At 48.1% G+C, this 25371-nt stretch overlaps 1 protein-coding gene across 1 annotated transcript in view; it reads right to left on the reverse strand.

Moving 5' to 3' along the window:
* Window positions 1-25371, reverse strand: part of LOC120030609 (arrestin red cell-like) — a 97476-nt gene that overhangs the window by 3967 nt on the left and 68138 nt on the right. Inside the window, exons 9-11 of the mRNA XM_038976034.1 lie at window positions 21152-21236; window positions 13050-13122; window positions 10570-10707 (exon numbers count right to left, since the gene is read on the reverse strand). Coding sequence (XP_038831962.1) covers window positions 10570-10707; window positions 13050-13122; window positions 21152-21236 — 296 coding nt within the window. The remainder of the gene's footprint in view (window positions 1-10569; window positions 10708-13049; window positions 13123-21151; window positions 21237-25371) is intronic.

The following is a 25371-nucleotide window of genomic DNA, read 5'->3' on the forward strand; positions in this document are numbered from 1 at the left end:
AGGTCCCACAGTTGACAGTGCATGTCAGAGCAAAAACCAAGCCATGAGGTCAAAGGAATTGTCTGTAGAGCTCCGTGACAAGATTGTGTCGAGGCACAGATCTGGGGAAGGGTACGAAAAAATGTCTGCAGCATTGAAGGTCCCCAAGAACACAATGGTCTCCATCATTCTTAAATTGAAGAAGTTTGGAACCACCAAGGCTCTTCCTAGAGCTGGCCATCTGACCAAACTGACCAATCGGGGAAGAAGGGCCTTGGTCAGGGAGGTGACCTTAAAGAAGGACAACCATCTCTGCAGTACTCCACCAATCAGTTTTTTCTTTTGGTAGTGGCCAGATGGAAGCCACTCCTCAGTAAAAGGCACATGACAGCCCGCTTGGAGTTTGCCAAGAGGCACCTAAAGACTCTCAGACCATGAGAAACAAGATTCTCTGGTCTGATGAAACCAAGATTGAACTCTTTGGCCTGAATGCCAAGTGTCACGTCTGGAGGAAACCTGGCACCATCCCTACGGTGAAGCATGGTGGTGGCAGCATCATGATGTGGGGATGTTTTTCAGCAGCAGGGACTGGAAGACTAGTCAGGATCGAGGGAAATATGAACAGAGCAAAGTAGAGAGATCCTTGATGAAAACCTGCTCCAAAGCGCTCAGGACCTCCGACTGGGGTGAAGGTTCACCTTCCAACAGGACAACAACCCTAAGCACACAGCCAAGACAACGCAGGAGTGGTTTTGAGACAAGTCTCTGAATATCCTTGAGTGGCCCAGCCAGAGCCCAGACGAACCCGATCTAACATCTCTGGAGAGACCTAAAAATAGCTGTGCAGTGACGTTCCCCGTCCAACCTGACAGAGCTTGAGAGCACCTGCAGAGAAGAATGGGACCAACTCCCCAAATACAGGTGTGCCAAGCTTGTAGAGTCATACCCAAGAAGACTTCATGCTGTAATCACTGCCAAAAGTGCTTCAACAAAGTACTGAGTAAAGGGTCTGAATACTTATGTAAATGTGATATTTATATTTTTTATTTGTAATAAATTTGCAAAAATTTCCAAATCTATTTCTGCTTTGTCATTATGGGTTATTGTGTGTAGATTGATGAGGGAAAAAAACTATTAATACATTTTAGAACAAGGCTGTAACGTAAAACAAAATGTGGAAAGTCAAGGGGTCTGAATACTTTCTGAATGTGCACTCTCTCCTCTCTCCTCTCTCCTCTCTCCTCTCTTCTCTCTCCTCTCTCCTCTCTTCTCTCTTCTCTCTTCTCTCTCCTCTCTCCTCTCTCCTCTCTTCTCTCTTCTCTCTCCTCTCTCCTCTCTTCTCTCTCCTCTCTTCTCTCTCCTCTCTCCTCTCTTCTCTCTTCTCTCTCTCTCTCCTCTCTTCTCTCTTCTCTCTTCTCTCTCCTCTCTTCTCTCTCCTCTCTCCTCTCTCCTCTCTTCTCTCTTCTCTCTCCTCTCTCCTCTCTCCTCTCTCCTCTCTCCTCTCTTCTCTCTCCTCTCTCCTCTCTCCTCTCTTCTCTCTCCTCTCTTCTCTCTCCTCTCTCCTCTCTTCTCTCTCCTCTCTTCTCTCTCCTCTCTTCTCTCTCCTCTCTCCTCTCTTCTCTCTCCTCTCTTCTCTCTCCTCTCTTCTCTCTCCTCTCTCCTCTCTCCTCTCTTCTCTCTTCTCTCTCCTCTCTCCTCTCTTCTCTCTCCTCTCTTCCTCTCTCCTCTCTTCTCTCTCCTCTCTCCTCTCTCCTCTCTTCTCTCTCCTCTCTTCTCTCTCTTCTCTCTCCTCTCTCCTCTCTTCTCTCTTCTCTCTCCTCTCTTCTCTCTCCTCTCTTCTCTCTCCTCTCTCCTCTCTTCTCTCTTCTCTCTCCTCTCTCCTCTCTTCTCTCTTCTCTCTCCTCTCTTCTCTCTCCTCTCTTCTCTCTTCTCTCTTCTCTCTCCTCTCTTCTCTCTCCTCTCTCCTCTCTCCTCTCTTCTCTCTCCTCTCTTCTCTCTCCTCTCTCCTCTCTCCTCTCTTCTCTCTCCTCTCTCCTCTCTCCTCTCTTCTCTCTTCTCTCTCCTCTCTTCTCTCTCCTCTCTTCTCTCTCCTCTCTCCTCTCTTCTCTCTCCTCTCTTCTCTCTCCTCTCTTCTCTCTCCTCTCTTCTCTCTTCTCTCTCCTCTCTTCTCTCTCCTCTCTGCTCTCTCCTCTCTGCTCTCTCCTCTCTGCTCTCTCCTCTCTGCTCTCTCCTCTCTTCTCTCTTCTCTCTCCTCTCTTCTCTCTCCTCTCTCCTCTCTTCTCTCTCCTCTCTTCTCTCTCCTCTCTTCCTCTCTCCTCTCTTCTCTCTCCTCTCCTCTCTTCTCTTCTCTCTCCTCTCTTCTCTCTCCTCTCTCCTCTCTTCCTCTCTCCTCTCTTCCTCTCTCCTCTCTTCTCTCTCCTCTCTTCTCTCTCCTCTCTCCTCTCTTCTCTCTCCTCTCTTCCTCTCTCCTCTCTTCCTCTCTCTTCAATTCAAGGGGCTTTATTGGCTGTATGGGAAACATGTTTACAAAGCAAGTGAAAAAAAAAATGTACAGTAAATATTACACACACGTTCCAAAGGAATTGTCACGGCTGTTGAAAGGAGGACCAAGGTGCAGCGTGGTGAGCGTACATTTTCATTAATAAATCAAAATGACGCCGAACAAAACAATAAACATTACAAAAACAAACCGTGAAGCTCAAAGGCTATGTGCCCTAAACAAAGTCAACTTCCCACAAAGACAGGTGGGAAAAAAGGCTTCCTAAGTATGGTTCCCAATCAGAGACAACGATAGACAGCTGTCCCTGATTGAGAACCATACCTGGCCAAAACATAGAAATAGAAAATCATAGAAACACAAAACATAGTCCCCACCCCAAATCACACCCTGACCAAACCAAATAGAGACATTAAAAGGCTCTCTACGGTCAGGGAGTGACAGTACCCCCCACACAAAGGTGCGGACTCCGGCCACAAAACCTGAACCTATAGGGGAGGGTCTGGGTGGGCATCCATCCGTGGTGGCGGCTCAGGTGCGGGACGCAGACCCCGCTCCACCTCTGGCTCACCCCGCTTTGGTGACGCCTCTGGTGTGGGGGACCTCGCCGCCGCCCCCGGACTGGGGACCCTCGTTGCGGTCCCCAGACTGGGCACCCTCGTTGCTGCGGGCCCCGGACTGGGCACCCTCGTTGCTGCGGGCCCCGGACTGGGCACCCTCGTTGCTGCGGGCCCCGGACTGGGCACCCTCGTTGCTGCGGGCCCCGGACTGGGCACCCTCGTTGCTGCGGGCCCCGGACTGGAGGCCGTCTCTGGAGGCTCCGGACTGGAGACCGTCGCTGGGGGCTCCGGACTGGAGGCCCTCATTAGAGGCTTCGTGCCATGTCTCACCCCTGGAGGCTTCTTGCCATGGATCATCACTGGAGGCTTCTTGCCATGGATCATCACTGGAGGCTTCGTGCCATGGATCATCACTGGAGGCTTCGTGCCATGGATCATCACTGGAGGCTTCTTGCCATGGATCATCACTGGAGGCTTCGTGCCATGGATCATCACTGGAGGCTTCTTGCCATGGATCATCACTGGAGGCTTCGTGCCATGGATCATCACTGGAGGCTTCTTGCCATGGATCATCACTGGAGTGGAGAGACACACAGGAGGCCTGGCTCTGGCAGCAGGCACAGGACTCACCAGGCTGGGGAGACATGTAGGAGGGTTAGGGCTTAGCACAGGCACAGGACTCACCAGGCTGGGGAGACATACAGGAGGCCTTGTCCTTGGCCGAGGCACCGGATACACTGGGCCGTGGAGGCGCACTGGAGGTCTCGAGCTAAGAGCCTAGCCTGCACAACCCGTCCTGGCTGGATGGTGACTTTGGCCCGGCACGTGCGGGGCGCAGGCACAGGACGCACTGGGTTTTGCAGACGCACTGGAGACACAGTGCGCAGAGCCGGCTCAGGATATCCTGGCCCGAGGAGACGCACTGGAGGTCTGGAGAGCAGGGCTGGCACAATCCGTCCTGGCTGGATGCTCACCCTAGCCCGGCAGATGCGGGGAGCTGGGATGTAGCGCACCGGGCTAAGAACACGTACTGGAGACACCGTGCGCTCCACCGCATAACACGGTGCCTGACCAGTAGACGCCCTCCACGGTAAGCACGGGGAGTTGGCTCAGGTCTCCAACCTGACTCTGCCACACTCCCCGTGTGCCCCCCCCGTGTGCCCCCCTCCCCAAAAAAAATTGGGCGCTTCCTCTCGGGCTTCCTTGCCAGCCGTGTTCCCTCATAACGTTGCCGGTCCGCTTTAGCTGCTGCCTTCGCCTTCCTCTCTGCTTCTACCTGCTCCCAGGGCAGGCGATCCTTCCCGGCCAGGATCTCCTCCCACGTCCAGGATCCCTTGCCATTTAAAATGTCCTCCCATGTCCAGTCCTCCTTCTTACCACGCTGCTTGGTCCTTTGGTGGTGGGAAGTTCTGTCACGGCTGTTGAAAGAGGAGGACCAAGGTGCAGCATGGTGGGCGTACATTTTCTTTAATAAATCAAAATGACGCCGAACAAAACAATAAACATTACAAAAACAAACCGTGAAGCTCAAAGGCTATGTGCCCTAAACAAAGTCAACTTCCCACAAAGACAGGTGGGAAAAAATGCTACCTAAGTATGGTTCCCAATCAGAGACTACGATAGACAGCTGTCCCTGATTGAGAACCATACCTGGCCAAAACATAGAAATAGAAAATCATAGAAACACAAAACATAGAATGCCCACCCCAAATCACACCCTGACCAAACCAAATAGAGACATTAAAAGGCTCTCTACGGTCAGGGCGTGACAGGAATAGACATTTCAAATGTAATTGTCTATATACAGTTTCGTAACGATGTTCTTCACTGGTTGCCCTTTTCTTGTGGCAACAGGTCACAAATCTTGCTGCTGTGATGGCACACTGTGGTATTTCTTTGTGGGTCTGTGTAATCTGAGGGAAATATGTGTCTCTAATATGGTCATACATTTGTCAGGAGGTTAGGAAGTGCAGCTCAGTTTCCACCTCATTTTGTGGGCAGTGTGCACATGGCCTGTCTTCTCTTGAGAGCCAGGTCTGCCTAGGGTGGCCTTTCTCAATAGCAAGGCTATGCTCACTGAGTCTGTACATATTCAACGCTTTCCTTAATTTTGGGTCAGTCACAGTGGTCAGGTATTCTGCCACGGTGTACTCTCTGTTTAGGGCCAAATAGCATTCTAGTTTGCTCTGTTTTTTTGGTAAATTCTTTCCAATGTGTCAAGTAATTCTCTTTTTGTTTTCTCATGATTTGGTTGGGTCTAATTGTGTTGCTGTCCTGGGGCTCTGTGGGGTGTGTTTGTGTTTGTGAACAGAGCCCCAGGACCAGCTTGCTTAAGGGACTCTTCAACAGTTTCATCTCTCTGTAGGGGATGGCTTTGTTATGGAAGGTTTGGGAATCGCTTCCTTTTAGGTGGTTGTAGAATTTAACGGCTCTTTTCTGGATTTTGATAATTAGCGGGTATCGGCCTAATTCTGCTCTGCATGCATTATTTGGTGTTTTACATTGTACACAGGGGATATTTTTGCAGAATTCTGCATGCAGAGTCTCAATTTGGTGTTTGTTCCATTTTGTGAATTCTGGGTTGCTGAGCGGACCCCAGACCTCACAACCATAAAGGGCAATGGGTTCTATAACTGATTCAAGTATTTTTAGCCAGATCCTAATTGGGATGAAGAATTTTATGCTCCTTTTAATGGCATAGAAGGCCCTTCTTGCCTTGTCTCTCAGATCGTTCACAGCTTTGTGGAAGTTACCTGTGGCGCTGATGTTTAGGCAGAGGTATGTACAGTGAGGGAAAAAAGTATTTGATCCTCTGCTGATTTTGTACGTTTGCCCACTGACAAAGAATAATCAGTCTATAATTTTAATGGTAGGTTTATTTGAACAGTGAGAGACAGAATAACAACAAAGAAATCCAGAAAAACACATGTCAAAAATGTTTTTGCATTTTAATGAGGGAAATAACTATTTGACCCCTCTGCAAAACATGACTTAGTACTTGGTGGCAAAACCCTTGTTGGCAATCACAGAGGTCAGACGTTTCTTGTAGTTGGCCACCAGGTTTGCACACATCTCAGGAGCGATTTTGTCCCACTCCTCTTTGCAGATCTTCTCCAAGTCATTAAGGTTTCAAGGCTGACGTTTGGCAACTCGAACCTTCAGCTCCCTCCACAGATGTTCTATGGGATTAAGGTCTGGAGACTGGCTAGGCCACTCCAGGACCTTAATGTGCTTATTCTTGAGCCACTCCTTTGTTGCCTTGGCCGTGTGTTTTGGGTCATTGTCATGCTGGAATACCCATCCACAACCCATTTTCAATGCCCTGGCTGATGGAAGGAGGTTCTCACCCAAGATTTGACGGTACATGGCCCCGTCCATCGTCCCTTTGATGCGGTGAAGTTGTCCTGTCCCCTTAGCAGAAAAACACCCCCAAAGCATAATGTTTCCACCTCCATGTTTGACGGTGGGGATGGTGTTCTTGGGGTCATAGGCAGCATTCCTCCTCCTCCAAACACGGCGAGTTGAGTTGATGCCAAAGAGCTCCATTTTGGTCTCATCTGACCACAACACGTTTACCCTGTTGTCCTCTGAATCATTCAGATGTTCATTGGCAAACTGCTTTCTTGAGCAGGGGGACCTTGCGGGCGCTGCAGGATTTCAGTCCTTCACGGCGTAGTGTGTTACCAATTGTTTTCTTGGTGACTATGGTCCCAGCTGCCTTGAGATCATTGACAAGATCCTCCCGTGTAGTTCTGGGCTGATTCCTCACCGTTCTCATGATCATTGTAACTCCACGAGGTGAGATGTTGCATGGATCCCCAGGCCGAGGGAGATTGACAGTTCTTTTGTGTTTCTTCCATTTGCGAATAATCGCACCAACTGTTGTCACCTTCTCACCAAGCTGCTTGGCGATGGTCTTGTAGCCCATTCCAGCCTTGTCAATCTTGTCCCTGACATCCTTGGAGAGCTCTTTGGTCTTGGCCATGGTGGAGAGTTTGGAATCTGATTGATTGATTGCTTCTGTGGACAGGTGTCTTTTATGTGCTCCTAATCTCAGCTCGTTACCTATAAAAGACACCTGGGAGCCAGAAATCTTTCTGATTGAGAGGGGGTCAAATACTTATTTCCCTCATAAAAATGCAAATCATTTTATAACATTTTTGACATGCGTTTTTCTGGATTTTTTAGTTGTTATTCTGTCTCTCACTGTTCAAATAAACCTACCATTAAAATTATAGACTGGGCCTCCCGGGTGGCGCAGTGGTCTAGGGCACTGCATCGCAGTGCTAACTGCGCCACCAGAGTCTCTGGGTTCGCGCCCAGGCTCTGTCGCAGCCGGCCGCGACCGGGAGGTCCGTGGGGCGACGCACAATTGGCATAGCGTCGTCCGGGTTAGGGAGGGTTTGGCCGGTAGGGATATCCTTGTCTCATCGCGCTCCAGCGACTCCTGTGGCGGGCCGGGCGCAGTGCGCGCTAACCAAGGGGGCCAGGTACACGGTGTTTCCTCCGACACATTGGTGCGGCTGGCTTCCGGGTTGGAGGCGCGCTGTGTTAAGAAGCAGTGCGGCTTGGTTGGGTTGTGCTTCGGAGGACGCATGGCTTTCGACCTTCGTCTCTCCCGAGCCCGTACGGGAGTTGTAGCGATGAGACAAGATAGTAATTACTAGCGATTGGATACCACGAAAATTGGGGAGAAAATGGGATAAAATTTATAAAAAATAAAAATAAAAAAAATTATAGACTGATCATTTCTTTGTCAGTGGGCAAACGTACAAAATCAGCAGGGAATCAAACACTTTTTTCCCTCACTGTATAGTCTTCTGTGTGCTCTAGAGCAACGGTGTCTAGATGGAATTTGTATTTGTGGTCCTGGCAACTGGACCTTTTTTGGAACACCATTCATTTTGCCTTACTGAGATTTACTGTCAGGGTCCAGGTCTGACAGAATCTGTGCAGAAGATATAGGTGCTGCTGTAGGCCCACCTTGGTTGGGGACAGATGCACCAGCAAACAGTAGACATTTGACTTTAGATTATAGTAGGGTCACGCCGGGTGCTACAGTCTCTCTGTCTCTCTCTGTCTCTCTCTCTCTTTCTGTCTCTCTCTCATCTGTCTCTCTCGTCTGTCTCTCTCCTCTGTCTCTCTCGTCTCTCTGTCTCTCTCTATCGTCTCTCTGTCTCTCTCGTCTCTCTGTCTCTCTCGTCTCTCTCTCTCTGTAATCTATGTGTTTCTCTAGTGTCTCTGTCTCTCTCGTCTCTCTGTCTCTCTCTCTCTGTAATGTGTTTCTCTAGTCTCTCTCTCTCTCTCTCTCTCTCTCTCTCTCTCTCTCTCTCTCTCTCTCTCTCTCTCTCTCTCTCTCTCTCTCTCTCTCTCTCTCTCTGTAATGTGTTTCTCTAGTCTCTCTCTCTCTCTCTCTCTGTAATGTGTTTCTCTAGTCTCTCTCTCTCTATAATGTGTTTCTCTAGTCTCTCTCTCTCTCTCTCTCTGTAATGTGTTTCTCTAGTCTCTCTCTCTCTATAATGTGTTTCTCTAGTCTCTCTCTCTCTCTCTCTCTCTCTGTAATGTGTTTCTCTAGTCTCTCTCTCTCTCGCTCTCTCTGTAATGTGTTTCTCTAGTCTCTCTCTCTCTCTGTAATGTGTTTCTCTAGTCTCTCTCTCTATCTCTCTCTCTGTAATGTGTTTCTCTAGTCTCTCTCTCTATCTCTCTCTCTGTAATGTGTTTCTCTAGTCTCTATCTCTCTCTCTGTAATGTGTTTCTCTAGTCTCTCTCTCTCTCTCTCTCTGTAATGTTTCTCTAGTCTCTCTCTCTCTCTCTGTAATGTTTCTCTAGTCTCTCTCTCTCTCTCTCTCTCTCTCTCTCTCTCTCTCTCTCTCTCTCTCTCTCTCTCTCTCTCTCTCTCTCTCTCTCTCTCTCTCTCTCTCTCTCTCTCTCTCTCTCTCTCTCTCTCTCTCTCTCTCTCTCTCTCTCTCTCTCTCTCTCTCTCTCTCTCTCTCTCTCTCTCTAATGTGTTTCTCTAGTCTCTCTCTCTCTCTGTAATGTGTTTCTCTAGTCTCTCTCTCTCTCTCTCTCTCTCTGTAATGTTTCTCTAGTCTCTCTCTCTCTATAATGTGTTTCTCTAGTCTCTCTCTCTCTCTCTCTCTGTAATGTGTTTCTCTAGTCTCTCTCTCTCTCGCTCTCTCTGTAATGTGTTTCTCTAGTCTCTCTCTCTCTGTAATGTGTTTCTCTAGTCTCTCTCTCTATCTCTCTCTCTGTAATGTGTTTCTCTATTCTCTCTCTCTCTCTCTGTAATGTGTTTCTCTAGTCTCTCTCTCTCTCTCTCTCTCTGTAATGTTTCTCTAGTCTCTCTCTCTCTCTCTCTCTCTCTCTCTCTCTCTCTCTCTCCTCTCTCTCTCTCTCTCTGTAATGTGTTTCTCTATTCTCTCTCTCTCTCTCTGTAATGTGTTTCTCTAGTCTCTCTCTCTCTCTCTCTCTCTGTAATGTGTTTCTCTAGTCTCTCTCTCTCTCTCTGTAATGTGTTTCTCTAGTCTCTCTCTCTCTCTCTCTCTGTAATGTGTTTCTCTAGTCTCTCTCTCTCTCTCTGTAATGTGTTTCTCTAGTCTCTCTCTCTCTCTCTCTCTCTCTCTGTAATGTGTTTCTGTAGTCTCTCTCTCTCTCTCTGTAATGTGTTTCTCTAGTCTCTCTCTCTCTCTCTGTAATGTGTTTCTCTAGTCTCTCTCTCTCTCTCTGTAATGTGTTTCTCTAGTCTCTCTCTCTCTCTCTCTGTAATGTGTTTCTCTAGTCTCTCTCTCTCTCTCTCTGTAATGTGTTTCTCTAGTCTCTCTCTCTCTCTGTAATGTGTTTCTCTAGTCTCTCTCTCTCTCTCTGTAATGTGTTTCTCTAGTCTCTCTCTCTCTCTCTCTCTGTAATGTGTTTCTCTAGTCTCTCTCTCTCTCTGTAATGTGTTTCTCTAGTCTCTCTCTCTCTCTCTCTGTAATGTGTTTCTCTAGTCTCTCTCTCTCTCTCTGTAATGTGTTTCTGTAGTCTCTCTCTCTCTCTCTCTCTCCTCTCTCTCTCTCTCTCTCTCTCCTCTCTCTCTCTGTAATGTGTTTCTCTAGTCTCTCTCTCTCTCTCTGTAATGTGTTTCTCTAGTCTCTCTCTCTCTCTCTGTAATGTGTTTCTGTAGTCTCTCTCTCTCTCTCTCTCTCTCTCTCTCCTCTCTCTCTCTCTCTCTCTCTCTCTGTAATGTGTTTCTCTAGTCTCTCTCTCTCTCTCTCTCTCTCTGTAATGTGTTTCTCTAGTCTCTCTCTCTCTCTCTCTCTGTAATGTGTTTCTGTAGTCTCTCTCTCTCTCTCTGTAATGTGTTTCTCTAGTCTCTCTCTCTCTCTCTGTAATGTGTTTCTCTAGTCTCTCTCTCTCTCTCTGTAATGTGTTTCTCTAGTCTCTCTCTCTCTCTCTGTAATGTGTTTCTCTAGTCTCTCTCTCTCTCTCTCTCTCTGTAATGTGTTTCTCTAGTCTCTCTCTCTCTCTCTGTAATGTGTTTCTCTAGTCTCTTACATGGTGCTGGAGGCCAGGTTGGTGTCTTCGTGCTTCAGCTTGCCGTCCAGAGCCAGGCCTCTCTTTTCTCGGTTGTTGGTGAGCGTGGGAGTCAGGGTGTACACCTTACAGAACGTACTGCTGGGGGACACCTGGTCACTGTGGAGGAGGTGAGAGAGAGAAAATGATTTATTATTTCTTTCATATGTGATGGGTTCCTAGTCCCTCTTGTATAGGCATCCACAACGCTGGGGAAGCAGTAAGGAAAGAACAGAGGAAAACAAAGGATCTGTGAGATGCTGGAACAGGGAGGGAGACTAGACTCATTGAAGGGGACTAGACTGGGAGAGAATCCTCTTCGTTTGAGAGAAAGGATATTGGGTTTTGGGGCCAGTGGCTTCTTGTGGAGGACTGGATAACAGGGGACAAGGAGGACAATTATCAGAGTGTGAGGTAGGGCATCTCGATTTAGGCCATGAGGGAAAGTTTTGGTGGACCGAAAATCAAGCCAGGTACTGGGGTTGTGGGGAGGTCTGGGTCTGGGAGCTCTGGGGGTTACGTCTTGGGCGGCCATTTTGGGTCAAGGCCTTGCCAGTCGCTCCTTCTCTACTCACCGGTCGGAGGCACGGCCCACAGACTTTTTGTAGGTGTCACATCTGTGCAGAACTACATCAGTCACCTGTAAAACTACAGTACAGGGGGGGAAAACACTGACTCTAAGATGTCATAACAAGGGGACAAGGGGCTGTGATGTTACTAGACGGGATAAGATGAGGTTACCTGGGGCCATTGAGAGGGGGTTAGATGGGGGGTGGGGAGGAGAGGGGAAGAGGAGGAGAGGGGTATTTTGGCATGGTAGTGCCAGCAGAAAGGGGGTTGGGTGATGTCATAGAGGCTCATACAATATGAGGTAGAAAATATGCAGAAATAATACAACAAAACACTACTTAAAGTGAGTGTCTGTTTGGCCACACAATCTGTCTGCATCTCTCTCTCTCTCTCTCTCTCTCTCTCTCTCTCTCTCTCTCTCTCTCTCTCTCTCTCTCTCTCTCTCTCTCTCTCTCTCTCTCTCTCTCTCTCTCTCTCTCTCTCTCTCTCTCTCTCTCTCTCTCTCTCTCTCTCTCTCTCTCTCTCTCTCTCTCTCTCTCAGACGAGACAAAGAAAAGGAGAAGGAGGATGAGAGAGAGGTTTGGAGAGAAGGGGACAGTGGTGGAGAGAGAGGTTTGGAGAGAAGGGGACAGGGATGGAGAGAGAGGTTTGGAGAGAAGGGGACAGGGATGGAGAGAGAGGTTTGGAGAGAAGGGGACAGGGATGGAGAGAGAGGTTTGGAGAGAAGGGGACAGGGATGGAGAGAGAGGTTTGGAGAGAAGGGGACAGGGATGGAGAGAGAGGTTTGGAGAGAAGGGGACAGGGATGGAGAGAGAGGTTTGGAGAGAAGGGGACAGGGATGGAGAGAGAGGTTTGGAGAGAAGGGGACAGGAATGGAGAGAAGGGGACAGGGATGGAGAGAAGGGGACAGGGATGGAGAGAAGGGGACAGGGATGGAGAGAGAGGTTTGGAGAGAAGGGGACAGGGATGGAGAGAGAGGTTTGGAGAGAAGGGGACAGGGATGGAGAGAAGGGGACAGGAATGGAGAGAAGGGGACAGGAATGGAGAGAAGGGGACAGGGATGGAGAGAGAGGTTTGGAGAGAAGGGGACAGGGATGGAGAGAGCGGTTTGGAGAGAAGGGTACATGGATGGAGAGAGAGGTTTGGAGAGAAGGGGACAGGGATGGAGAGAGAGGTTTGGAGAGAAGGGGACAGGAATGGAGAGAAGGGGACAGGGATGGAGAGAAGGGGACAGGGATGGAGAGAGAGGTTTGGAGAGAAGGGGACAGGAATGGAGAGAAGGGGACAGGGATGGAGAGAAGGGGACAGGGATGGAGAGAGCAGTTTGGAGAGAAGGGTACATGGATGGAGAGAGGTTTGGAGAGAAGGGGACAGGGATGGAGAGAAGGGGACAGGGATGGAGAGAGCAGTTTGGAGAGAAGGGTACATGGATGGAGAGAGAGGTTTGGAGAGAAGGGGACAGGGATGGAGAGAAGGGGACAGGGATGGAGAGAAGGGGACAGGGATGGAGAGAAGGGGACAGGGATGGAGAGAAGGGGACAGGGATGGAGAGAAGGGGACAGGGATGGAGAGAAGGGGACAGGGATGGAGAGAAGGGGACAGGGATGGAGAGAAGGGGACAGGGATGGAGAGAAGGGGACAGGGATGGAGAGAGAGGTTTGGAGAGAAGGGGACAGGAATGGAGAGAAGGGGACAGGGATGGAGAGAAGGGGACAGGGATGGAGAGAAGGGGACAGGGATGGAGAGAAGGGGACAGGGATGGAGAGAGAGGTTTGGAGAGAAGGGGACAGGAATGGAGAGAAGGGGACAGGGATGGAGAGAAGGGGACAGGGATGGAGAGAAGGGGACAGGGATGGAGAGAAGGGGACAGGGATGGAGAGAAGGGGACTCACTCTGCCTCTTCCTGTGCAACAGGACACTTGTACTGAGCCGTACTGAACAGACAAATGTCAGCATACTGGCGAACTGCAGCAGGGGAGAGAGAGAGGGTTAACACAACAGGAAAACACACACACTGCAGGAGACACACTAGGAGAGAGAGAGGATTAACACAACAGGAAAACACACACTGCAGGAGACACACTAGGAGAGAGAGAGGGTTAACACAGCAGGAAAACACACACACTGCAGGAGACACACTAGGAGAGAGAGAGGATTAACACAACAGGAAAACACACACTGCAGGAGACACACTAGGAGAGAGAGAGGGTTAACACAACAGGAAAACACACACACTGCAGGAGACACACTAGGAGAGAGAGAGGGTTAACACAGCAGGAAAACACACACTGCAGGAGACACACTAGGAGAGAGAGAGGGTTAACACAGCAGGAAAACACACACACACACACACACACACACACACACACACACACACACACACACACACACACACACACACACACACACACACACACACACACACACACACACACACACACACACACACACACACACACACACACACACACACACACACACACTGTAGGAGACACACTGTAGGAGAGAGAGGGACAGGAAGCATACCCATACAAACCTGTGTATAAAGTACTACTGAAATATCAACCATCTGTCTCTAGTCTGGTCTGAGCAGAATCACGTTATTGGAAACAAAGGCTGTTCTGAGAGCAGGCCTGGTTGTGGCTATATGTTGGAGTCGCGTCTGGGACAGAGCTGTGTGGATATTACTTTTTTTGTCAGCCGGTAACTGTCATGCAAATCACTGCCGGTCTCACAGGGCTTCATAGCCTACAAGCCATTGATGCGGACCTTTGGAACATCTACATTTAAGAAGAACATTTTGCTTATTTCAGGAGAACAGAATATCATATTCTGAGTCGTCCTTCTGTTAGGTCCTGATCTGGCTATGCCATATGGCTGTGGGTAACACTAGTTCATTTAGCAGACAAGATTTGCTTAGAATTCCCAAGGCATTATTTTATAGTTTGAAGAATACAATTGAAGATATCTGAATAAAATAGAAAGGGTCTTTTTCCTAAACGATTCAGAGGGAGTTCGCACTATTCTGTGTTGAACAGTTAACAAATTGATCATTTGAAACAGGTCCTCCTGTATGCTTAATTTAGAGTTAGAACCGCCACTGTTTGTGATATAAATTTGGATTTTTAATACATTGTAAGGTTGCATGATGCGACTCTAATGAGGATTTGAAAAAAGTTTCATGAAAGGCATGTATGTGCTCTGTTTTTTGTGCAGGCTGCACACACTTCATCAGTCTCTAATTCACAATTTGACAAGAACTTGATAATATTCTCACCCATCAGACTATTCTCAATTTAATCTGGTCTTTACATACAGCCTACTAATAAATGTGTGGAATTATTTTTAATTTAGAATAGCCCACAAAAAAAAAACATTCATAGCCTGCAATCGAATAGCAAACGGAGGAAGCACTTCACCCGTTAACGTTTTTAATAAGCCGGGTAGGCTACACCGGTTGTAAAGCAGATTAATGTGGTTCATTTTAAGAATTGAGCACTTGGCTTATAAGAACATGTTTCACTAGGTTCTGTAGGCTATGGGCTCTCCAACCTTGTTCCAGGGATCTTGTTTCACTAGGCTCTGTAGGCTATGGGCTCTCCAACCTTGTTCCAGGGATCTTGTTTCACTAGGCTCTGTAGGCTATGGGCTCTCCAACCTTGTTCCAGGGATCTTGTTTCACTAGGCTCTGTAGGCTATGGGCTCTCCAACCCTGTTCCATGGATCATGTTTCACTAGCCTCTGTAGGCTATGGGCTCTCCAACCCTGTTCCATGGATCTTGTTTCACTAGCATCTGTAGGCTATGGGCTCTCCAACCCTGTTCCAGGGGTCTTGTTTCACTAGGCTCTGTAGGCTATGGGCTCTCCAACCCTATTCCAGGGGTCTTGTTTCACTAGCCTCTGTAGGTCGTAATGCATGCATAATGACATAATGACCTTCAGTTGGCTATTGTAGCTTATTCGGGCAAGAGGTAGCCATATTAGACCAACATTGAAATCAGAATGAAATACAGTTGAAGTCGGAAGTTCACATACACCTTAGCCAAATACATTTAAACTCAGTTTTTCACAATTCCTGACATTTAATCCTAGTAAAAATGCCCTGTCTTAGGTCAGTTAGGATCACCACTTTATTTTAAGAATGTGAAATGTCAGAATAATAGTAGAGAGAATAATTTATTTCAGCTTTTATTTCTTTCATCACATTCCCAGTGGGTCAGAAGTTTACATACACTCAATTAGTATTTGGTAGCATTGCCTTTAAATTGTTTAACTTGTGTCAAACGTTTCGGGTAGCGTTCCAAAAGCTTCCCACAATAAGTTGGGTGAATTTTGGCCCATTCCTCCTGACAGAGCTGGTGTAACTGAGTCAGGTTTGCAGGCTTCCTTGCTCGCACAAGCTTTTTCAGTGCTGGCCACACATTTTCTATAGGATTGAGGTCAGGGCTCCAATACCTTGACTTTGTTGTCCTTAAGCCATTTTGCCACAACTTTGGAAGTATGCTTGGGGTCATTGTCCATTTGGAAGACCCATTTGCGACCAAGCTTTAACTTCCTGACTGATGTCTTGAGATGTTGCTTCAATATATACACATCATTTTCCTCCCTCATGATGCCATCTATTTTGTGAAGTGCACCAGTCCCTCCTGCAGCAAAGCACCCCCACAACATGATGCTGCCACCTCCGTGCTTCACGGTTGGGATGGTGGTCTTCGGCTTGCAAGCCTCCCACTTTTTCCTCCAAACATAACGATGGTCATTATGGCCAAACGGTTCTATTTTTGTTTCATCAGACCAGAGGACATTTCTCCAAAAAGTACGATCTTTGTCCCCATGTGCAGTTGCAAACCGTAGTCTGGCTTTTTTATGGCGGTTTTGGAGCAGTGGCTTCTTCCTTGCTGAGCGGCCTTTCAGGTTATGTTACATTTACATTTAAGTCATTTAGCAGACGCTCTTATCCAGAGCGACTTACAAATTGGTGCTTTCACCTTATGATATCCAGTGGAACAGCCACTTTACAATAGTGCATCTAAATCTTTTAAGGGGGGGTTTAGAAGGATTACTTTATCCTATCCTAGGTATTCCTTAAAGAGGTGGGGTTTCAGGTGTCTCCGGAAGGTGGTGATTGACTCCGCTGACCTGGCGTCGTGAGGGAGTTTGTTCCACCATTGGGGTGCCAGAGCAGCGAACAGTTTTGACTGGGCTGAGCGGGAACTGGGCTGAGCGGGAACTGTACTTCCTCAGAGGTAATGTTGATATAGGTTGATATAGAAATGTTGATATAGGACTCGTTTTACTGTGGATATAAATACTTTCGTACCTGTTTCCTCCAGCATCTTCACAAGGTCCTTTGCTGTTGTTCTGGGATTGATTTGCACTCTTCGCACCAAAGTACGTTCATCTCTAGGAGACAGAACGCGTCTCCTTCCTGAGCGGTATGACAGCTGCGTGGTCCCATGGTGTTTATACTTGCGTACTATTGTTTGTACAGATGAACGTGGTACCTTCAGGCGTTTGAAAATTGCTCCCAAGGATGAACCAGACTTGTGGAGGTCTACAATTGTTTTTCTGAGGTCTTGGCTGATTTCTTTTGATTTTCCCATGATGTCAAGTAAAGAGGCACTGAGTTGTTTGAAGGTAGGCCTTGAAATACACCCACAGATACACCTCCAATTGACTCAAATTATGTCAATTAGCCTATCAGAAGCTTCTAAAGCCATGACATAATTTTCTGGAATTTTCCAAGCTGTTTAAAGGCACAGTCAACTTAGTGTATGTAAACCTCTGACCCTCTGGAATTGTGATACAGAGATATAAGTGAAATAATCTGTCTGTAAACAATTGTTGGAAAAATTACTTGTGTCATGCACAAAGTAGATGTCCTAGCCGACTTGCCAAAACTATAGTTTGTTAACAAGAAATTTGTGGAGTGGTTGAAAAACGAGTTTTCATGACTTTAATTGCATGTAAACTTCCGACTTCAACTGTAGGCCTATGGGCTAGGCTACAAGATACATGACACTAGGGTTTTAAAAAGTCCACAAGTGTCAGTCTTATCTAAGGGCCTCTCTTTTGTACCTACATGTACAGATAAACCATTCGATACGAAAGTAGATCTCATAATTTGGCATTGGAAAAAACACGAGATGAACTGCTACAAAAAAGACCCGCTAAAGCCAAAGAACCCTCCGTAATGTTCACAACCACATACACTTTGAATTCGCGAAAAGTGGGAGATGCGGTCAAGAAACACTGGCATATTTTATCATCGGACCCAGTTTTGCCGGCTGAATTTAAATATGCACCACTTATTGTGTATAGGAGAGGTCGCAATTTACGCGATAAATGCCAACTGCCAGCCACAAAAGAAATTCAGCCAGGCTCTTTTACGCCCTCTACCTAATGGTAGCTATAAATGCAGAGGATGCGCACAGTGCAACAATATGATGAAGTGTGAATATTTCTGCCACCCACACACAGGAAAACGGTTCCAAATAAATGACATTATTACGTGTTCCACCACCCATGTTATTTACATTATTAAATGTCCATGTGGGCTCTGCTATGTCGGTAAAACCTCCCGCTCTCTCAAACAGAGAATTAGTGAACATAAAAGTTCAATCAGGAGAAACGACAGGGATTATCCAGTCGCAGTACATTTTAATGATTTTAATGGCATAGAGAAAGTTAAGATATCAGACAGGGAGGTGATGTTAATAACACTCTGAGTAAAAGAGAATGTTTTTGGATTTTCACCCTCCAGACATTATTTCCTAATGCCTATGTATGTTATGTTGTGAATTTGAACATGAATTATGTCCCTATTTAAGATTACTCTGATGTTTTTCGTACGATGTACCCAATGATTAATGGAAACTTGCTATGTCCTCATTGTGGTTTTACAGACGTGTTGAATACGTCTTATTTACACACTTTATTCGAATAATTATGAAATGCATATTGTTATATTTGGTAACACTTTTCCTTCGCCTCCAACCACTTTCGATGCGTGGAACGGATGTGGGTGGGGCTAGGTCTACATAAGGGTGCTAATTTAAAACAATTCACAAAAGCTCTGACGAAGGCCGCGAGGCCGATACGTAAGCTTATTAAAGATCAGTGATACTATCAAGAGCAGTGTGCGGTTTCCTTTTTCCTTCATCTTGTTCAACTGTTGCTATGCACCTGCAAAAAAGTTTGCTCAGATGTGCGAGTGCCTTTTGTATTTTGAAAAAGTCCACAAAAAAATGAATGCGCAAAGCAATGTGTTCAATATTAGGAAAGTTGATAAATATATATATAGTTAGCCTATAGAAAGTTGATAAATATATATATATAGTTAGCCTATAGAAAGCTGAAAACTCTGTTTTCTCACGCAATTGCATAGTTTATAGAAATGTTGCGCAACATGGGCTTGTAGGAACACTTATTTCATTCCATGCATCAACCAGCTATGAGGAGCTGGATCTCACTGAGCAACAGGTGATCCCATTCCGCTCAAACTCTGAATGCCAGGGCTCTCATGAAGCGTTTGATTTCATTTTCCATTGCTTTGATGCCAGAGTGATTATGGGTGTCAAGCAGATTCCATGGAGGGCCTAGTGTGGGCCTAGTGTGGGCCTAGTGAGGGCCTAGTGTGGACCTAGTGAGGGCCTAGTGTGGACCTAGTGTGGTCCTAGTGAGGGCCTAGTGTGGACCTACTGAGGGCCTAGTGAGGGCCTAGTGTGGTCCTAGTGAGGGCCTAGTGTGGACCTACTGAGGGCCTAGTGAGGGCCTAGTGAGGGCCTAGTGAGAGCCTAGTGTGGACCTAGTGTGGGCCTAGTGAGGCCCTAGTGTGGGCCTAGTGTGGACCTAGTGTGGGCCTAGTGAGGGCCTAGTGTGGACCTAGTGTGGGCCAAGTGTGGGCCTAGTGTGGGCCTAGTGTGGGCCTAGTGAGGGCCTAGTGAGGGCCTAGTGTGGGCCTAGTGTGGGCCTAGTGAGGGCCTAGTGTGGACCTAGTGAGGGCCTAGTGTGGACCTAGTCAAGGCTTATTGAGGGCCTAGTGAGGGCCTAGAGTGGGCCTAGTGTGGACCTAGTCAGGGCTTATTGAGGGCCTAGTGAGAGCCTAGTGTGGGCCTAGTGTGGGCCTAGTGTCTGTGGGTTATGGGTTTTTGTTTTTCCTTTCAATTAAGATCTAGACGACCAGGTGTGGGGAGTTCCTTACTAATTAGTGACCTTAATTCATCAATCAAGCACAAGGGAGGAGCACCCGCAGACACTTTGCCCTCCGTCGAATGAGTTTGACACGTGTGGATTAGATGGACAATAGAGTGCTATTTACCGGGCCATTAGTAATTAGCTGTTATTACCAGTCCATTAGTAATTAGCTGTTATTACCGGGCCATTAGTAATTAGCTGTTATTACCAGGCCATTAGTAATTAGCTGTTATTACCAGTCCATTAGTAATTAGCTGTTATTACCAGGCCATTAGTAACTGTCCGTTATTACCGGGCCATTAGTAATTAGCTGTTATTACTGGGCCATTAGTAATTAGCTGTTATTACCGGGCCATTAGTAATTAGCTGTTATTACCGGGCCATTAGTAATTAGCTGTTATTACCAGGCCATTAGTAATTAGCTGTTATTACCAGGCCATTAGTTAGTAACTGGCCGTTAGCAAATTTGGTAGATAACTAATGGCCAGCAGAGGGCAGTTTTGGAGAAGCCTAGATACCGTGATTTACCGGTCACGTGGAATTTGACTGCGGTCATGACTCGTGAATGCCGGTGTGGCAGTAATACGGTCACCGTAACAGCCCTAGTCTGGGACAATTTTAGCATTTTAGCTAACCCTAACCCTTCTCCTAAACTGCTAAGTTGATTCTCCTAACCTGCTACGTTGATTCTCCTATCCTGCTACGTTAATTCTCCTATCCTGCTACGTTAATTCTCCTAACCTGCTGCATAAAGTCCCTTCTGCTGTACTCCAAAACCGTCAGGCCTGCCCGCAGAACAGCGTGAGTTTCCAATAACGCCATACCCCCTGGTTTGAGGATACCATACCCCCTGGTCTGATGATACCATACCCCCTGGTCTGAGGATACCATACCCCCTGGTCTGAGGATACCATACCCCCTGGTCTGATGATACCATACCCCCTGGTCTGATGATACCATACCCCCTGGTCTGAGGATACCATACCCCCTGGTCTGATGATACCATACCCCCTGGTCTGATGATACCATACCCCCTGGTCTGAGGATACCATACCCCCTGGTCTGAGGATACCATACCCCCTGGTCTGAGGATACCATACCCCCTGGTCTGATGATACCATACCCCCTGGTCTGATGATACCATACCCCCTGGTCTGAGGATACCATACCCCCTGGTCTGAGGATACCATACCCCCTGGTCTGAGGATACCATACCCCCTGGTCTGATGATACCATACCCCCTGGTCTGAGGATACCATACCCCCTGGTCTGAGGATACCATACCCCCTGGTCTGATGATACCATACCCCCTGGTCTGAGGATACCATACCCCCTGGTCTGAGGATACCATACCCCCTGGTCTGATGATACCATACCCCCTGGTCTGAGGATACCATACCCCCTGGTCTGATGATACCATACCCCCTGGTCTGATGATACCATACCCCCTGGTCTGAGGATACCATACCCCCTGGTCTGAGGATACCATACCCCCTGGTCTGAGGATACCATACCCCCTGGTCTGATGATACCATACCCCCTGGTCTGAGGATACCATACCCCCTGGTCTGATGATACCATACCCCCTGGTCTGAGGATACCATACCCCCTGGTCTGAGGATACCATACCCCCTGGTCTGAGGATACCATACCCCCTGGTCTGATGATACCATACCCCCTGGTCTGATGATACCATACCCCCTGGTCTGAGGATACCATACCCCCTGGTCTGAGGATACCATACCCCCTGGTCTGAGGATACCATACCCCCTGGTCTGAGGACATGTGTGTGTCTTACCTGAGATTTTCAACCTCTTGACTGTTTTGGTGGAGTTGTTGGTCGCATGGACATTCACACTGATAGGTTCTCCATGGTAGTAGAGCTGAGAGAGAGGGAGAGAAAGAGAGGGGGAGAAAGAGAGGATGAAAGAGAGAGAACAAGAATGAGAGATAAAGGGGAGGGGTTGGGGGTCAATATACATTGAGCTCCAAAAATATTGTGACAGTGACAAAGTTTGTTGTTTTGTCTCTGTACTGCAGCACTTTGGATTTGAAATTATATAATGACTATTCGGTTAAAGCGCTGACTGTCAGCTTTGGCGGCAGGTAGCCTAGTGGTTAGAGTGTAGAGGTGGCAGGTAGCCTAGTGGTTAGAGTGTAGGGGCAGCAGGTAGCCTAGTGGTTAGAGTGTAGGGGCGGCAGGTAGCCTAGTGGTTAGAGTGTAGGGGCAGCAGGTAGCCTAGTGGTTAGAGTGTAGGGGCGGCAGGTAGTGGTTAGAGTGTAGGGGCAGCAGGTAGCCTAGTGGTTAGAGTGTAGGGGCGGCAGGTAGTGGTTAGAGTGTAGGGGCAGCAGGTAGCCTAGTGGTTAGAGTGTAGGGGCAGCAGGTAGCCTAGTGGTTAGAGTGTAGGGGCGGCAGGTAGCCTAGTGGTTAGAGTGTAGGGGCGGCAGGTAGCGTAGTGGTTAGAGTGTAGGGGCAGCAGGTAGCCTAGTGGTTAGAGTGTAGGGGCGGCAGGTAGACTAGTGGTTAGAGTGTAGGGGCGGCAGGTAGCCTAGTGGTTAGAGTGTAGGGGCGGCAGGTAGCGTAGTGGTTAGAGTGTAGGGGCGGCAGGTAGCGTAGTGGTTAGAGTGTAGGGGCGGCAGGTAGCGTAGTGGTTAGAGTGTAGGGGCGGCAGGTAGCGTAGTGGTTAGAGTGTAGGGGCGGCAGGTAGCGTAGTGGTTAGAGCACTGGGCCAGTAACCGAAAGGTTGATGGATCGAATCACAGAACTAACAAGGTAAAAATCTGTCGTTCTGCCCCTGAGCAAGGTAGTTAACCCACTGTTCCCCAGGCGCCGAAGAAGTGGATGTCGATTATGGCAGCCCCCTCTACCTCTCTGATTCAGAGGGGTTAAATGCGGAAGACATATTTCAGCTGAATACATTCAGTTGGACAACTGACTAGGTCTCCCCCTTTAATGTGAGGGTATTTTCATCCATATCGGGTGAACCGTTTATAAATTACAGCACTTTTTGCACATAGTTCCCCCATTTTAGGGGACCAAAAGTATTGGTACAAATTCACTTATGTGTATTAAAGTAGTCAAAAGTGTAGTATTTGGTCCTTTATTCCTAGCATGCAATGATACCTCAAGCTTGTGACCAGTGGTGTGTATTCATGGATGCCAAGAGAAGCCAGGCTTCCCCCAAAAACATAAAATAATGTATCTTTCGTCTCTCTGTGTTTCATAATTTTTCTTCAATTCGCAAGAGGCTGAATGTATCTCACTGGCCCCTCTCTCTCTCTGTAGACCATCTTTCTGATGCTGTCTGGACAGAGAAACAGCTCCCCTCTGTCTCTCTCTGTAGGCCATCTTTCTGATGCTGTCTGGACAGGGAAACAGCTCCCCCCTGTCTCTGTATGGGTAGACCATCTTTCTGATGCTGTCTGGACAGAGAAACAGCTCCCCTCTGTCTCTCTCTGTAGGCCATCTTTCTGATGCTGTCTGGACAGGGAAACAGCTCCCCCCTGTCTCTGTATGGGTAGACCATCTTTCTGATGCTGTCTGGACAGGGAAACAGCTCCCCTCTGTCTCTGTATGGGTAGACCATCTTTCTGATGCTGTCTGGACAGGGAAACAGCTCCCCTCTGTCTCTGTATGGGTAGACCATCTTTCTGATGCTGTCTGGACAGAGAAACAGCTCCCCTCTGTCTCTGTATGGGTAGACCATCTATCTGATGCTGTCTGGACAGAGAAACAGCTCCCCTCTGTCTCTCTCTGTAGGCCATCTTTCTGATGCTGTCTGGACAGGGAAACAGCTCCCCTCTGTCTCTGTATGGGTAGACCATCTATCTGATGCTGTCTGGACAGAGAAACAGCTCCCCTCTGTCTCTCTCTGTAGGCCATCTATCTGATGCTGTCTGGACAGGGAAACAGCGCCCCTCTGTCTCTGTAGGCCATCTTTCTGATGCTGTCTGGACAGGGAAACAGCGCCCCTCTGTCTCTGTAGGCCATCTTTCTGATGCTGTCTGGACAGGGAAACAGCTCCCCTCTCTCTTTCTGTAGGCCATCTTTCTGATGCTGTCTGGACAGGGAAACAGCTCCCCTCTGTCTCTGTATGGGTAGACCATCTTTCTGATGCTGTCTGGACAGAGAAACAGCTCCCCTCTGTCTCTGTATGGGTAGACCATCTATCTGATGCTGTCTGGACAGGGAAACAGCTCCCCTCTGTCTCTGTATGGGTAGACCATCTTTCTGATGCTGTCTGGACAGAGAAACAGCTCCCCCCTGTCTCTGTATGGGTAGACCATCTATCTGATGCTGTCTGGACAGGGAAACAGCGCCCCTCTGTCTCTGTATGGGTAGACCATCTTTCTGATGCTGTCTGGACAGGGAAACAGCTCCCCTCTGTCTCTGTATGGGTAGACCATCTATCTGATGCTGTCTGGACAGGGAAACAGCTCCCCTCTGTCTCTGTATGGGTAGACCATCTACCTGATGCTGTCTGGACAGGGAAACAGCTCCCCTCTGTCTCTGTATGGGTAGACCATCTATCTGATGCTGTCTGGACAGGGAAACAGCTCCCCTCTGTCTCTGTATGGGTAGACCATCTATCTGATGCTGTCTGGACAGGAAAACAGCGCCCCTCTGTCTCTGTATGGGTAGACCATCTATCTGATGCTGTCTGGACAGAGAAACAGCGCCCCTCTGTCTCTGTATGGGTAGACTATCTATCTGATGCTGTCTGGACAAGGAAACCACGCCCCTCTGTCTCTGTATGGGTAGACCATCTATCTGATGCTGTCTGGACAGAGAAACAGCTCCCCCCTGTCTCTGTATGGGTAGACCATCTATCTGATGCTGTCTGGACAGGGTAACAGCTCCCCTCTGTCTCCTTATGGGTAGACCATCTTTCTGATGCTGTCTGGACAGGGAAACAGCTCCCCTCTGTCTCTGTATGGGTAGACCATCTATCTGATGCTGTCTGGACAAGGAAACCACGCCCCTCTGTCTCTGTATGGGTAGACCATCTATCTGATGCTGTCTGGACAGAGAAACAGCTCCCCTCTGTCTCTGTATGGGTATACCATCTATCTGCTGCTGTCTGGACAGAGAAACAGCTCCCCTCTGTCTCTGTATGGGTAGACCATCTATCTGATGCTGTCTGGACAGAGAAACAGCGCCCCTCTGTCTCTGTATGGGTAGACCATCTATCTGATGCTGTCTGGACAGAGAAACATCTCCCCTCTGTCTTTGTATGGGTAGACCATCTATCTGATGCTGTCTGGACAAGGAAACCACGCCCCTCTGTCTCTGTATGGGTAGACCATCTATCTGATGCTGTCTGGACAGGGAAACAGCTCCCCCCTGTCTCTGTATGGGTAGACCATCTTTCTGATGCTGTCTGGACAGAGAAACAGCTCCCCTCTGTCTCTGTATGGGTAGACCATCTTTCTGATGCTGTCTGGACAGAGAAACAGCTCCCCTCTGTCTCTGTATGGGTAGACCATCTATCTGATGCTGTCTGGACAGAGAAACAGCTCCCCTCTGTCTCTGTATGGGTAGACCATCTATCTGATGCTGTCTGGACAGAGAAACAGCGCCCCTCTGTCTCTGTATGGGTAGACCATCTATCTGATGCTGTCTGGACAGAGAAACATCTCCCCTCTGTCTCTGTATGGGTAGACCATCTATCTGATGCTGTCTGGACAAGGAAACCACGCCCCTCTGTCTCTGTATGGGTAGACCATCTATCTGATGCTGTCTGGACAGGGAAACAGCTCCCCCCTGTCTCTGTATGGGTAGACCATCTTTCTGATGCTGTCTGGACAGAGAAACAGCTCCCCTCTGTCTATCTCTGTAGGCCATCTTTCTGATGCTGTCTGGACAGGGAAACAGCGCCCCTCTGTCTCTGTAGGCCATCTTTCTGATGCTGCCTGGACAGGGAAACAGCTCCCCTCTCTCTCTCTGTAGGCCATCTTTCTGATGCTGTCTGGATAGGGAAACAGCTCCCCTCTCTCTCTCTGTAGGCCATCTTTCTG

The sequence above is a fragment of the Salvelinus namaycush genome, chromosome 36 (genome assembly GCF_016432855.1).
Source record: "Salvelinus namaycush isolate Seneca chromosome 36, SaNama_1.0, whole genome shotgun sequence".
NCBI classification, from domain to species: Eukaryota; Metazoa; Chordata; class Actinopteri; order Salmoniformes; family Salmonidae; genus Salvelinus; species Salvelinus namaycush.